Source organism: Mus caroli, chromosome 2 (assembly GCF_900094665.2).
Source record: "Mus caroli chromosome 2, CAROLI_EIJ_v1.1, whole genome shotgun sequence".
Lineage (NCBI taxonomy): Eukaryota > Metazoa > Chordata > Mammalia > Rodentia > Muridae > Mus > Mus caroli.
The window spans coordinates 160,480,440-160,494,995 of record NC_034571.1 but is presented as its reverse complement, the minus strand read 5'-3'; the positions used below and the strand labels follow the sequence as shown (position 1 = coordinate 160,494,995).

The window sequence follows — 14,556 nt, the reverse complement described above, 5'->3', positions numbered from 1 at the left end:
TTAAAGGCGTGCGCCACCACACCCGGCTATTGTGCGGATTTCTAAGGAGTGGGTTCTTGTGGAAAGCAACCCTTTGCCTGTCTCACCTTGTTGTCACCTTGGGCTAGGGGGTTAGGGACTTGTCAGCCCCTTTGCTGTGGGCCACACAGGAGCATGAATCTTAGCATTAAGCAGGCTGAAGTGCTTTCCACCCCAAAACGCCATGTGAATCACCCCACAGGGCAGCCGTCCCTTCCCTTCGGTGCTGGTTGGTCTCTGTTGAATGAAGGAAGGAGTGAATGAACCGAGCTGCCTCCAGTGGAGTGGTGACTCACACCGGCCAGCCCCCAGCCTCCATCCCTGGTGAATGAATGCCAGGCCACAAGGCCTTATAAGAACTAGCTCCTTGTTTCAGGCTGATGCGATCTGTTGATCTTCCAGTGGCCCCGCCTTGCCAGGTCTGCGACAAGCGTCTCAGCCTGTCTAGCCAGCTCCGGAGACCTGTGCCTTGTGCAGAGCCCTCCAAAAACCCACCCTTTGCAACCCAAGAAATTGGATCTTAAAAATCCCAAAATAGAGTACAGAAAGTTACACATCGTGTCCACCTCTTTCTTTTTCTTTCTTTCTCTCCTGTGGCAAAAATGAGTCAGAATTTTTGGTCCAGCTCCAGAGAGACCTGCCTGGCCTTTTTGGGGGGTGGGAGGCAGAGGGCAAAGGATGGGGACATCTCACCTTAGCATGGTAGGGTGCCAGCTGGCTCAACCTGGCTTGCATTTCACGAGTCCTGCCCTCTGCTACTCCAGCAGTCTGGGAAGAGACTTCCAGCGTTCGATGCAATGAAACACGAGAGGCCAGCTCTTATGCTGCCCCCCCCCATGTCCCATCTTTGGTGAAGTGTTTACGTGGAGTTGGGAGGGGCTGTGTTATTGGGGCTGGGGATACAGAGCTGCCACGGGGTTCCCTGCAGGAAATTAGCCTTTCTCCTTGGAGCATGTTCAGATAATTGTATGGGTGTTCTTTTTTGTTTTGGGGTTTTTTTGAAGGGTAAAAGTGCTGAGAACAGGTTTGGCTGTGTAGCCTGAGTTGCTTTTGAACTCCCACTTTGGCTTTCCAGAGTGCTGGGTTTGTGGGCATGGGGCACCTTGCCTGGTTTTCATGGGTTTCCTGAAAGCTCTCTTCATCCCTCAGTTTCCCCTCCAGGGAATGTGTAGACAGTTGTCACCTTGTCCTTCAGTGTCAGGTCAGGATCCTGCACAAGAGACTACCAGAGGGCCGCGTTTGAAGGGAACATCCCCACCTATATGGCCTTCTGGTGACCGTGTGGGCTGTGGGCCTGGCTTTCTCTCACCACCTTCACAGCACTGCCAAATTGCTGTCTTTTTTGACTCAGGCTCAGGGTTGTAAACTTCATTTTTCCAGCCGTAAGTCTGACTCTTCTCCTGACTCCTGGTATAACTGGCTTGGTATGATATGTCTCTTTCACAGGGAGACAGAGAGACACATTCCTGCAGATTGGTTCAAAAGAGCAGGGAATTTAGTTAGGGAGTCTGCAAACGTGGGGACTCTCCCAGACATGAATAAACCTCTTCACAGCACTTTGGGAAGATGAGTCACTCCCTGTATTAGTCAAGAATAGCCATCACATTCCACAGAGGGTCCGTCTGCTCAGGCCTTCAGCAGTTTTGTAGGGCACATCTATGTGTGCCAGGTGCCACCCAAGGCACCAGGGCAGAGCTGGACAAGTGTTATCCCGTGGAAGTAATTGAACGCATAATTAAAAGTTGTTGCTGCCAGGACCCTCTCCTTTCACCAGGCTCCTCAGAGATGGCCCTGTGCTCTGGTCAGCTTTAGCTGGTAACTGGACACAGCTTCGGGTTATCTGAGAAGGACAGCCTCTGTTGTGGTCTTGCCTAGATCAGACTGGCCTGTGGGCGTATCTGTTGGAGATTGCCTTGATATTGATCTATACAGGAGGACCCAGCCCACCGACGGTGGCACCATTCCCTGGCAGGTGGTCCTGAGCTGTTTAAGAAAGCTGGCCGAGCAGAAGCTGGTCAGTGGGCCAGCAAGCAGCGTCCTCCGAGATTTCTGCTGCGCTTCCTTGGCTGCGAGTGAATGAGCACTCCTTGGACAGATGTAACACTTTGTGGAACAGCTGTCGGGGTCCTGCCTTCAGGTTCCTGTCTTGACTTCCCTCAGTGGTGGACTACATAAGCCAGTGAGCCCTTTCCTCCCCTGTGCCGCTTTGGGTCGGAGTATTTTATCACAGCAACAGAAAGAAAACAAGGAATCTCTGCATTTGGGTGGCTCCTGGAAGATGGAGAAGTAGGGTGGTGACAGCTACAGGAAGACCCAGAGGAGGAGGACAGAGGGCTGTGGGGGAGAACTGTACAAAGTGTCCAAGGTTAGGGAAACTGTTTAAGGAGCAGCAAAGAAGTCATGAGGACAGACCAGGACTTGGAGCGGGGGGGGGGGGGGGTGGGGGGGGGGGGGGGGGGGGGGGGGGCGGGGGGAGGGGGGGAGAGGCGGGGAGGCTGAAGGATGGCAGGCCAGACGGGGCCATACAAGCTTCTACAGGCTGCACACAGGTCTTAGATTTTTCTTCCATATGTACCTGAATAGCATTGTGTTTTAGAACTGAGGGACAATCTTCAAGTTTACAGAGACCCGGGGAGAGGAAATTTGACAGATAGCCCAACATCTCCCAGCCATCAGTGGAAGAGAAATTTGAACAGAATGTCACATGCATTGAGTGTCAGGTAGGAGCTTCCCACAAACCTCACCAGCTCCTCTCTGAGCTCTTTCGTCAGCCCAGTTCACAGATGAAGAAACTGAGGCTTGGCAGTAAACTGACCCAGATGATCCACAAGTCAACGCTTCATGGACCCTGCAGGCTCTTAGACGAGGAGAAATATAGAAAGCAGCCAGCAAAAGGATGGGTCTGTCTTTAAGGAACACAAACGCAAGGGCACCCAGAGATTGCTTTCCAGAAGGTGTGTGTGTGTAAGCCACCTCTTGGCCTGGAGGACAGCTGGTTAAGAGGAGGCTGGAGGGAAGTGTAGAGGTGTGTCCCCAACCCAAGGACTGCATCCAGAGGCCCCTGGGAGCTGTGTGCAGTGGGCCAAGGGATCTACCTCTGGCCTGTGCTCCACAAAGCTCATATACCCGGCTCAGAGTCTCCACTCTTCATGACTGTGGTGATTGGAAGCGAATCTTGCCGCCTTGGGCTGCTAGCCCCCACCCGTGTTCACTGTGCACTGGAGTCTGCTTCTAATTTCCGCTAGTGTGAGAAATGTAGAAAGACTTGACTCTTAATTTAGAATATGAAGAGAAACTGACATGCACTGTTTCTGAGCCCAAGCCGACTCTCTTGTTCTCTTAATCATTTTCCTGGTATAGTTCAAAAATGTATCAAAATGTATCCATTCCGGCCCCCCACCCCCAGGCTCTGGGGTTTCCGGCCAGCCTCAGCATGTCCATGGTCTGTGGTACTCATTGTGCATTGGAGATGGGAACTGTTCCTGTTTTCATTGTACTCTGGACATGCTGTCACCCCTGCTGGGAACAGGGCAGGGCAGGTACCAGCTGTCCAACCAGCCTGGTCCTGCCCGTACTGAGTGAGATGCATTGTGGGACACAATGGTCGCTGTAGCCAGGGCAGTTATCTTTTATGTTAAAGGAAGGGCTGGGGAGGCGGCAGCTGCTGGCTCCCACCTGCTCCCACCTGCTACTCTGGACACACCTGAGCTCTAAGGGGGTGTTCCAGACCTTGGGCAAGCTGTGGCAAAGGATGAGACAGGACAGCTAAGCTGCCACCCTTGGGGACAGTGTCCTAGTGGGGGAGGCAAGGAGATGCAGTGAACACACCCTGTCATTTGGGGTGGTGATGGATGCAGGTGGGTGGTAGGTGAGGTGACGCCAAGCAGGTGGGTAGAGAGTGCTGCTGAGGGTGCGGTGCCCCGTGGGGTGGGGTTGAAAGCAGTGTGTTTGTAGGGACAGCCACTGCAGCAGTAGGGGAGGTTAGCATAGAGGTCCTGGGCGAGCATGTGCCCAGCTTGTTTCAAGATCACTGTGGCTGTATGGAAGGAGGGAGAATGTGGGGAAGAGGGTTTCACACGATCCTGAATCACAATGGAGACTCTGCCCCAATCCTGCGTGTGTGTGTGTGTGTGTGTGTGTGTATGTGTATATGTATGATGTATGTGTATGGTATGTGTATGATGTATGTGTATGGTATATGTGTATGGTGTGTGTGTGTGTATGGTATGTATGTATGGTGTGTGTGTGTTCCTGTGTGGGCAGGTGAGCATTTAAACCCGAGGATAAAATTAAGCAATACCCTTCAAGAGTCAGCGACTGTGCTGTTTGAGACAGGCTCTTTCACTGGCCTGGAACTTGCTGATTAAGCTAAGTGGGCTGGCCAGAGTACCCCGGGATCTGTCCGTCTCTCCCTCTCCAGCATCAGGGTCACATGGACTCCCTATCACCACACCTGCTTTTTCAAACTGTGAATTCTTGGTATTAAATGCAGGTCGTCACTCTGTTCAGCAGGACTGTGGGTCTCCTCAGCCAAGGACTTTGGTTTTTGATGGGAGCGGGACGTCTGTTCTTGAGAGATCCAAGTGGAAGAGTGCCAGGCTCTGGCCAAAGGTAGTGGAGGTCATTTTAGCCACTACCTTGTGGTAGACGAGATGGAAGGAAGGCAGCCAGGCAGCTTCTTTGATCTGAGAACCAGGTGGCAGATTTGAGTGGCATTTAGGAAATTAGATGGGCGGGGCTCTGTGGTGATCCAATGGGAGTGAAGCAGAGGGGGCTTCATAGAAATAGAGTACTGTTTACTGATTGAGTATGCTTGTCAGGGAGTAGGGAAGAGAGTGTCTGGTGTGTGTGGGTGTGTGTGTGTGGGGGGGGTATGTCTGTCTGCTCAAGTGTATGCATGCGAGCAGAGGGTGGATTGGGGCCAGGGTGGCAGATATTAGCTGTCACTTCTATACCCAAAATGACACTCAGAGCTGGGGTAGGTCTGTGTTGGTAAAAGTCTCCTGCACACATGTCCCGGGGCTGAGGACTGCCATAAAACAACCCCGGGGGCCTCTCTTCCAGCGTGCAAGCTTTGAGGACGATACCCTTTTCCTAGTAGTCCAGATTCAACACACACACAAATGCTACTTAACATTGTTCACGTTTGATTTGAGGCAAATTCAAAACAGTTCCTTTGGCCGGTCGCCAGCTTGGAAATCAACCCCACGCTTCAGGGCTGAGTCACCCAGCTCCCAGCACAGATGTGGTCCTCGACTTACACCAGTGCTGGCTGGGACTTCTCAGCTTGATGGCCCTGCAAAAGCAATAGGAAGGAAGGCCTTTGATGGGGGACTTTGAACTTGAGCATGGCTCTTTCCTCAGGCTGCCAGTGTGGACGCTCATCCTCTCTTGAGGCACTGGGCAGCAGTGCAGGTTCTAGCTACACGCTGGCTCTGCACGTGCTGTGTGGCTGAGCCGGGGCCCTGGCGGGGTCGGTATGCCCAGTGGATCTGCTGTGACAGTCATTTCTTCTCTGACCATCCTGTTAGGAAGCTTCCGCTCTCTACAGCCATTTTGGTGCCTCATGAAACAAGACCCACTGACTCGAGAGAATAGTCATGCTACATCATTAGATGAAATGATATGTAAAAATACAACCCCCCAAATGTGGATCTCTGTACCCAGAGAAAGGCCTAGAAGGGGATGCATCTTCAGCTAGGTAAGAGGAGAATGCCTCAGAGATCTGTTGAAAAGAGTGGCGACTGTCGTTGATAATACAGTGTACGTTTTAAAGCTGCCAAGAGCCTGGGTAGGGTAGTACAGAGACAGGAGAATCGGAAGTTCAAAGCCAGCCTCGGCTGCATAGTCAGCTGGGGTTATACAAGATCCAGTCTTGCTGTGTAGCAGTAGAGGACCCCCCAACATACACATGCACACGGCTTCTGCTCCCCAGGACTGTGGGCAAGTCAGCCATCTTCACGTCCATCTGCAGTGGGCTCACTGCTCTCCTCCATGCACGGCTCCACCAGCAGCTCCTGCAAGCACATGCAGAGCGACTCTCAGCCAGTGCAACACTCAGTTCGTTTGGGTTGAGCTGGGGCTGGTTCACCCAGGAGCTGCTGAGGGAACAGGTGAAGAGAAGTCCAGTCTCCAAAGAAGACCTCCCCTCCTCCGATCTGATTTTCAACTTGCCCTAGTGAGCAGGCCCAAGCATGGACATGTGTCACCCAGTGTGCACAAACACACGCCATCTCAGAACTGGTAGTCCTTGGGGTTTTACATGCACAGAAATGTTGGCCCCAGGGAGTAGAGTCTCATTCCTCACCAAGGCCACCAGAGCTTCCCGTCTAGCAGATTAGAGGTAGCCTTGCTGCCCCAGGCCACCTACGAGATACGACTACTATTAGAATTATGTGGCAAAGGTCTCCCTGTGGCAAGGACAAAGAGTTTGAAACACTGTCTGGGAAGGTGAATTTGGGTCTGTGAGAACCTGGTCACTGTCTGTTGGGAGAAGGGGTTGGTGATGGCCACACACTGTTCTTCTCGGACCTGTAGGGAGCTGGTGGGAAGGCTGCTGCTCCAAGATGAGCTATGGGGACAGGCGGGCCCTGGGCACCAGGGAAGAAAGGGGGTTACGTTATCATGCAAGCCAGAGCATTTCTTAGCTGGCTATTCCGCTTGCTATGGCCCCATGCCCCTGGCTGTTGAGCCACCCTGGGGTAGCTGGCACCACTGTCCTACATTCAGCAGCCCCAGCTTGTTTGTGGTTTGCCTTTCCACCTGTTTCGGCTCCTCGGGGTCTGTGATTGAGCCATCAGTGACATCCTCTGATGGGTCCAAGAGTTATCATTTCATGGTACCTGTGTAAGCTCGGGCACCTGTGACGGCCATCTAATGAGCCTTCAGAAGGGATGTGTGAGGTGAACATGCCCCTCGCTAACCTGAGCGTCAAGGTACGACTGTAGAGTCCCACAGCTCTTAAGTGGGCTGGAGTTGACACGCATGTGGTTTGGATGCTATGGACAGCCCTGCTCTGTCTATTGTAACGGGCCTCCCCATCAGCCACGGGCTTCTTTCCATTCCCAGAGATGTTCCTGGCTTCCTAGAAGAAGAGGGTGACATCTCTTTTGTATGCGTGGAAGGAAAGGGACATGCGTGTGCGCATGGAGGTTAGAGGTCAACACTGGGTGTCATCCCCAGGCCCTCCTTTATCTTGTTTTTGTTGAGACAGAGTCTCTCACTGATCCTGAAGGGGTTACCAACTCAGGTATACTGGCTGGCCATGCGTCCCAGGGAGTCTCTGCCTCCCTGGGCTGTGGGTACCCGTGCATGCCACTGCATGTGGTGCTGAGGTTTGAACTCGGGGACTAATGCTTGTATAGCAAGCACTTTACCAACTAACCTATTCTCCATTCTCCAGTGTCCTTTTAAACAGGATATCTCTAGGCAGCCCAGGGCTGGACTCAGTTTTTTTTTTTTTTTTTTTTTTTTTTTTTTTGACCCCCCTCCCCTCTGACTCCTGAGTTCCGGGATCAGAGGTCATAGTTTCCATAGCCTGATCAGCTGTCTCTCTTAAGGAAGAGCCATTTGGTTCCTTCCAGCTACTTTGGCTCCCCCCTCTCCCCCACCCCCATCTTCTCCTTGCATCTCCCCCCACTCCCTTCCCACCTCCTCTCATTCAGTACAAACAGCACAATTGTCCCCTGGCACCAGGCCCTGTTCCCCTGAGGACCTGTGCTCTGTTACCTGGAGACTTAGAGTGAACGAGCCAACCGGAAGCCACTGTGTGGAGTTTGGCTGGTGGGGTCAGAGAGTGTAGCTTCACACGCTGGCCCTGTGCTCTAAGACCTGTGTTGACTGGGTGCATGGTTCAACCTTAGCATGCCATAGCTTCTTCATTTGTAAAGTAAGTACTGGCTGGCTGTCTTCAGTAGAGATGTCTGATGTGTGTGAGCCACTGAGTGCTGTGTTTGGTATGAGGCAGATTGCATCATGAGCTGCCCTGTCGTGGCTGAGGGTGAAAGTTCCACCAACATTCAAGAGTCAGCACAACAGGGTGTGTGAGGTCCCCGAGACTGTGGAACTCAGGCTCAGCTGTGTGAGCCACGTGAGGAGATGAGTGTGTGGCTAAATGGGGACATTGGTAAAGAAGTCACGATTTAGGGGACATGATAGGAAGTGTGTTCTTTAAAGAAGAAGAAGAAGAAGAAGAAGAAGAAGAAGAAGAAGAAGAAGAAGAAGAAGAAGAAGAGCCTCTCATAGTGGCCGAGGAATTGGCTTAGCAAAGAAAGTGCTTGCTTTGCACATAAGAAGACCTAGGTTTGATCTCCAGAACCCAGGAAACTCAAAATCTGAGGATACTCAAAATCTGAGGATAGTAGCACTGTTAGAATCCCTGTGCTGGAGAGGCAGACACACTCAGATCTCTGGGATTTGCTGACTGGTGGCTAGCCTAGCCTACTTGGGGAGCTCTGGTCCAGGGAGAGACCTTGCTTCAAAAATGTAGATGGTGTCTGAAAATGACATCCCAGGTCCCTTATATACACACACATATACACACACACATACACACACAAACATACACACACAAACATACATATACACGCATACACACATACACACAAACATACATATACATACATATACATACACACATACACACACAAACATACATATACACACATACATACACACATACACACACATACACACACAAACATACATATACACACATACACATACACACATACACATACACACATACATACACATATAAACACACACACATACATATACCACACACACATATACACATACATACACACACACCACACATACACACACATAGACACACACACATACACCACACACATACACACAAATCACACATGCACACACACATACACACATACACACACCACACACACATACACACACATATAAACACACACACATGTATGCATACACGCCTGCACGCACATACCTTTCCAATTAATATTTGCCAATTTTGTTGTGAAACTGTTCTTTTCGAGACTGGAGACCCAAGTGGTATCAGCTGCCTCCTAATCCCTGGGCATCGGATGGCTGCTTCTCACAGGGCACTGGCTGCTTCCCACAGGGCAAGCAGAGCTCTGAGCATAGATCAATGGTGTGGTTTATCTGGAAAAGAAAAACAGTGAAAATCTGCGTTGGGACAGAGACAATGGCTTGTGCAAAGGTCAGAGTACACTGGGCGTGTTGATGCAGCAGGAGGAACCAGGAACCTGGTGGGGTGGAGGGAGAAGACTGGGTTGACGCTGGGGTTTGGGGAAATTCAGATGGCAGCTAAGTTGGGACTTTAGTCTGAGGCCACAGGAAGTCCTTGGAGGGTTGTGAGCAGGGGAGTGCCCAGATCCGATTTGCATTTTTAAAAGCTTACTCAACTACTCTCTGAAAGACCAGAAGAGGCAAGCTGTGTTGACAGATGCCCAAAAGAGGGGCAGTGGAGGCTTGGTTTGGAGCGCCAACAAGAGGGGATGGAGTGGCTGGACTCGATTAGCAGGGCGTCCAGCTGTTCCCCATGTGTCCTTCCCTGTGCTGTTCTGCTCTTGTCACGGGAAGAGGAAGCAGCCTGGTATCAACACGGCTGCCCTGCCCGCCTATCTGCTGGCACCGCGGCACCCTGTTTACCACCCCTGATGAACCAGGGAAGCCAATTAGAAAACACACTTATCTTGGTCCCCACGCAAAGCCCTCACAACAAGAAGCAATTTTCTCTCGGTGTGGGCCTTCCCTCTGTCTGATCGAGGCCACTAAGAGAGCCGTGGGTGACCTCCAGACAAATGGCTTTGACTTGTATCTCACCTTTGCCTGAGGCTGCCACTCCTGTCACTGCTGTGGGTGTTAGCCTGGCAGGCAGGCACACAGGTAGCCATCCCACCATCCTCCAGCTTGGCTCCCATGGCTAACCAGTCTCTGTGTGGCTTCTAGCAGGGGCACTGGAGCCTTGGTCCCTAAACCATTCAGTAGAATGCTACAGGAAGATGGATGGAAAGTGATAGTCACACTGGCCAGCGTGGTGGCTGCTAGCCACATGTGGCCAGTGGACACTTACAATAAGCACTTTTGCTTTTACCCCGTCGCTGGGATAAAATGGCAGGACAGGAAAGCATGATAGGAAGGAAACGGCAGGAACTCAGAGGCTTGAGGCAGAAGCCTTGGAGAAGCACGGCTTGCTGGCTGCCTCCTTCGCTTAGGCTTAGGCTCACCCAGCTTTCTTATGTAGCCCACAGTCACCAGCCTAGGGAATGGTGGCGCCCATAGGAGGCTGTGTCCTCCTACATCAATTTGCAATAAAGATACCCTCCTCTGTGGACATGCCCACAGGCCAGTTAGATCTGGGCAACCCCTCAATTAGACTCCATTCTCTGATGGCTCGGGCCATGTTTTTCAGGCCGTGTCTGCTGCGACAGTCCATGTGTGTGGCTGGTGGCTCTGTACTGAACAGGGTCACTGTAGGCTGTGCCCCTGAGCCTTTCTATGTTCTTTTGCTTGATTGGAAAGTAACAGGGGACCCTGCTGATGTTCTATGGGACTTGTCCCTTGTCACGGGCCTCTTCAATTCGCAGTATAGGAATGGAGGGACAGAAGGATGGGGGAGGCAACTGGAAGGAGCCTGGGTGTGTCGTTGTCTTTTGTTATTTAGTGTATACCCAATTACACATTCCTCTTGTACCATGGGGGATGAAGTCACCGTCCTCTTTGGTCACCTCTGCAGTCTTGGGCTACTTTTCTTCCCTTACGTGTTTGGGGGCAGGTAACAGCAAGGTCTGTGTGGCATCCATCTTTCTTTAGCCCTTTCTGTTCATCTGTGGACGTGTAAATAGATAGAAATGTTCTATATTGTTTTATAAGTTGTAGGCTTTGACATTTTTTTTCACCTTAAAAAAAAAAACACATTTCTTTATAAACCGCAGGTTGCTTGTGAAGGTCAGAGGAACCCTGTGAGGGTCGTGGGTTCTGGAAAGCATCTCAGATCATCAGGGTTGGCAGCAAGTGCCTGTACCCACTGAGCCAGCTCTCTGGGCTCTCTCCCCACCCCAAACAACAGATATTAGACTTTCTGGGTTCAGCGCATGGAACATTTTCTTTTTAAACTGCCGCATAGGATGGCGTGGTCTGAGCCCACCACGTGAGTTCCGTGTGTTTGTGGAAAGCACCGATCACACGTTGGTTTGTTTATAAGCTTTCCCCAGCTTGTGTATTGACCATAACTGGGTCATGGGGCGTCTGTTGTCAAATGTGTGTGCGAGCTCACTTGCTGCAACTCTAAGCTCTTTATGATGGTAACACCATGTTGGGCTTGGTGGCTTTTGGAGGTGGCACTCAGTCTCAGCAGCCTTCCTTGAGGACATTCACGGGTCTGTAGATAGCCCACAGGCTGACCTCTGGTTTTCTCTGGGTCCTTAATTCATTTTGACTTGATTGGTTGCACCGCTGTCTTGCTCTTTCTTTTTTAAAAGTATAAAATCAATCTGCTAACTGGGATATTGCCATGTAAACAGCGAGTTCTGTCTGCAGACATTCCCAGGTGACTTTGGTGACCTGTGGTAAAAAAGAGCTGTGTGTCTCCAGGTCCCCCTCCCTTCCACTTCCCTCCCATTTCCTTTGAGACAGGGTTTCTCTTGTAGCCCAGGCTGTCCTGGGACTTACTATGCAGACCAAGCCGGCTTTTAACTCGGAAATCTGCCTGCCTCTGCCTCCTGGGTACTGGGATCAAACGATCACTCACCTCCTGCCTGGCTTCTCTCTCTCTCTCTCTCTCTCTCTCTCTCTCTCTCTCTCTCTCTCTCTGGTTTCCCCACTCCTGCCCACCTCTGCTTCCCCCTCCCCCCTCCCTCTTTCTCTCTCTGACTTCTCCCCTCCTCTCATTCTCTTTCATTCTCTCTGTCTCTGTCTCTCTCTGGCTTCCCCCCACCTTCTCTCTGGCTTCCCCCCACCTTCTCTCTCGCTCCCCCTCCATACTGGAGTTACTCTTTTCACCGTGTCTATTCTCACGTTGTTCCGCTCTTCTCTGACATGTTTCATTTGTATCTGCATGTGTTGATCGCATGCACTAATTAGTCTCATTATCAAGTCCACCCTTGTTACCTCCTCCTACCCTTCCTCCCACCTCTCTTCACACCCCTCCTCCCATCCTTCCTCCCATTCCTCCTCCCACTCAGCCCCTCCCACTTCCATTTCTCTTTATTTATTTTCTTACTTATTTTGCTTACTTGAGTACCCAGTGAGTCTTATTCATGCTGTTGACATGGTGTAGGGCATCTTATAGCAGCTACACCACTGAAGAAAAGCCTCCCCTCCCCAATTACCATTTACTCCCTGCAGATACTCAAAGAGGGAGGTGGCCTCGTGAGTCCCTCCCCCATAGCTGCTGTTACCTGCCCATGGATCATGGCAGAGGAGGGTGTCTTCAGGTTGTTTTCTGTCCTCTCTTCCCTGACCCTTTGCCAGTGGCTAAGCAGTTTCTCCACAGACATCATTCTGATTTGTATTGTCTCTTGCGGCTGCTTAAAAGTCCAGTGTGTGTGTGTGTGTGTGTGTGTGTGTGTGTCTATTTTACCTGTGTGTATGTCTGTGGGCCATATATGTACCTGGTGCCTGCACAGGCCAGAAGAAGGGATAGGATGCCCTAGAACCGGTGTCACCATTGGTTCTGAGCTTCCTTGTGGAACTGGGAATCAAACCCGAGTCCCCTGCAAGAGCAGCCAGTGCCCTCACCCACCGATCCCTCTCTCTGACCCCTTAGCATCCGTTTTAGAGGAGGTCCCCTGTAATGTATTTGAACAGTCTCTTCTTGTTAGACACCAAGTGTGCTTCTGGTCATGCATTCAGCCAGTGGTCAGACTACAGCAGTCATACCCTGCATAGTAAAGATCTTGCTTCCTCCCTCAGCTCCACGGCTACATGGAGAACAAGCCTCTGGGGCTTCAGATCTTCATTGGGACAGCAGATGAGAGGATCCTTAAGCCACACGCCTTCTACCAAGTTCACAGGATCACTGGGAAAACGGTCACCACCACGAGCTATGAGAAGATCGTGGGCAACACCAAGGTCCTGGAGATCCCCCTGGAGCCAAAGAACAACATGAGAGCCACGTAAGGCTGGGCAGTGATGGGGACTTCTCGGGAGAGCGAGCAGAGCCTGAGTGACAGGGTTGAGGGGATTGCTAAGAGGAGACCACAACAGCCATCAGCCATTGCTGCCACTGCCTGATCTTGGAGTGCCTGTCTGCTTTTTCTCTTTAAGAAGTGTTATTTGGAAGCCGGGCATGGTGGCACTCACCTGCAGTCCTAGCACTTGGGCATGTGGATGGAGGCAGGAAGATCTGGAGTTCAAACTACCTTTAGCTACATACTGAGTCCCAGGCTAGCCTGGGCTACATGAGATCTGGTCTCAATCAATCAATCAACCCATCAAACATCAGTGAGACCTAAAGAAAAATTGCAGTGACAACACAGAAGGCCACTCATGTGGCACTTACACCTGTGGCTAAGATGGCCACATGGCACACGTGTGTCAGCATCAGAGAGCCTTCTCTGAGGACATGAACTCTGGCTTACAGAGAGGCTATGGGAGGGAGGGTACGAGAACTCAGGGGCACTGGTTGTGATGTCCCCAGCGCTGGGGTTCAGACTTGGTTTCTCTCTTCTCTGTCTCACGCCACAGTCCTCTGAGAGATGGTCGATTGTAACTTGTTTGTTAAATTCAAGACTGAGATACTCTGATGTTTGTGGAATAACCCTGGCCAGTTCTACCAGCTGCCCTTCTTGAGTTTAGCTGGTGCTTTTGAGAATAGAAGCATTGACATGAATATTTTCCCTAGAGAAGCAATCTCCACTCAGGAGATTGTCCAAGTGCTCTGTGAACCCCCCCCCTCCATCTTGATATACTCTTCAGTTTGTAATGCCCAGGGGGACATTGCAGCTCCCCCCCTCCACACACACACACACACTGTGGCTGGTGGGAGGAGGCCACCTTAGGGTAATTTTTTCTGCGCAGTGAGATGGTTCTCATGACCTGGCCTCTCTTTCGTGTAGCATCGACTGTGCAGGCATCCTGAAGCTCCGAAACGCTGACATCGAGCTGCGGAAGGGCGAGACGGACATCGGCAGGAAGAACACGCGTGTGCGCCTGGTGTTCCGCGTGCACGTCCCGGAGCCCAGTGGGCGCATCGTCTCCCTGCAGGCTGCGTCCAACCCCATCGAGTGCTGTAAGTCAGGGCTGAGGAAGGGGCCCCAATGTGAGCATCCACCCTGGGCAGGTGACCAGCAGGAATCCACCAGTCTGTGGTGACCCAAAGGGCAGACACTGTGCCCAGGAGGTTTTGATGTCTGCTTCTGTCTGCCTGTGGAGACTTCTCTCAGGAAATAAAACATAGGGCAAGTGATGGGAACTAAGAGAGGTTGATGGCTTTGTTTAGAAGATGTGACAAGTTTAAATTTGGTGTTGGTCTTCAGAAGTGTGACACATTTGCAGTCAGTTCCCGGAGCACACATCCCGTTCCTTCCTTGTGTC

At 51.4% G+C, this 14,556-nt stretch overlaps 1 protein-coding gene and 1 long non-coding RNA gene across 7 annotated transcripts in view; one reads left to right on the top strand and one right to left on the bottom strand.

Annotated features, from left to right (window-relative positions):
* Positions 1 to 14,556, top strand: part of Nfatc2 (nuclear factor of activated T cells 2) — a 126,701-nt gene that overhangs the window by 53,609 nt on the left and 58,536 nt on the right. For all 6 annotated transcript variants that reach the window (XM_021180900.2, XM_021180887.2, XM_021180854.2 and 3 more), the window contains 2 exons: positions 12,934 to 13,136; positions 14,079 to 14,251. In XM_021180900.2, coding sequence (XP_021036559.1) covers positions 12,946 to 13,136; positions 14,079 to 14,251 — 364 coding nt within the window. In that variant the 5' untranslated portion in view covers positions 12,934 to 12,945. The remainder of the gene's footprint in view (positions 1 to 12,933; positions 13,137 to 14,078; positions 14,252 to 14,556) is intronic.
* On the bottom strand, positions 5,143 to 9,300 carry LOC115030372. Its single transcript, XR_003835958.1, has 2 exons — positions 8,984 to 9,300; positions 5,143 to 6,035 (listed from the first exon to the last, which is right to left on the bottom strand). It is a non-coding gene; the product is annotated as an uncharacterized LOC115030372 (long non-coding RNA).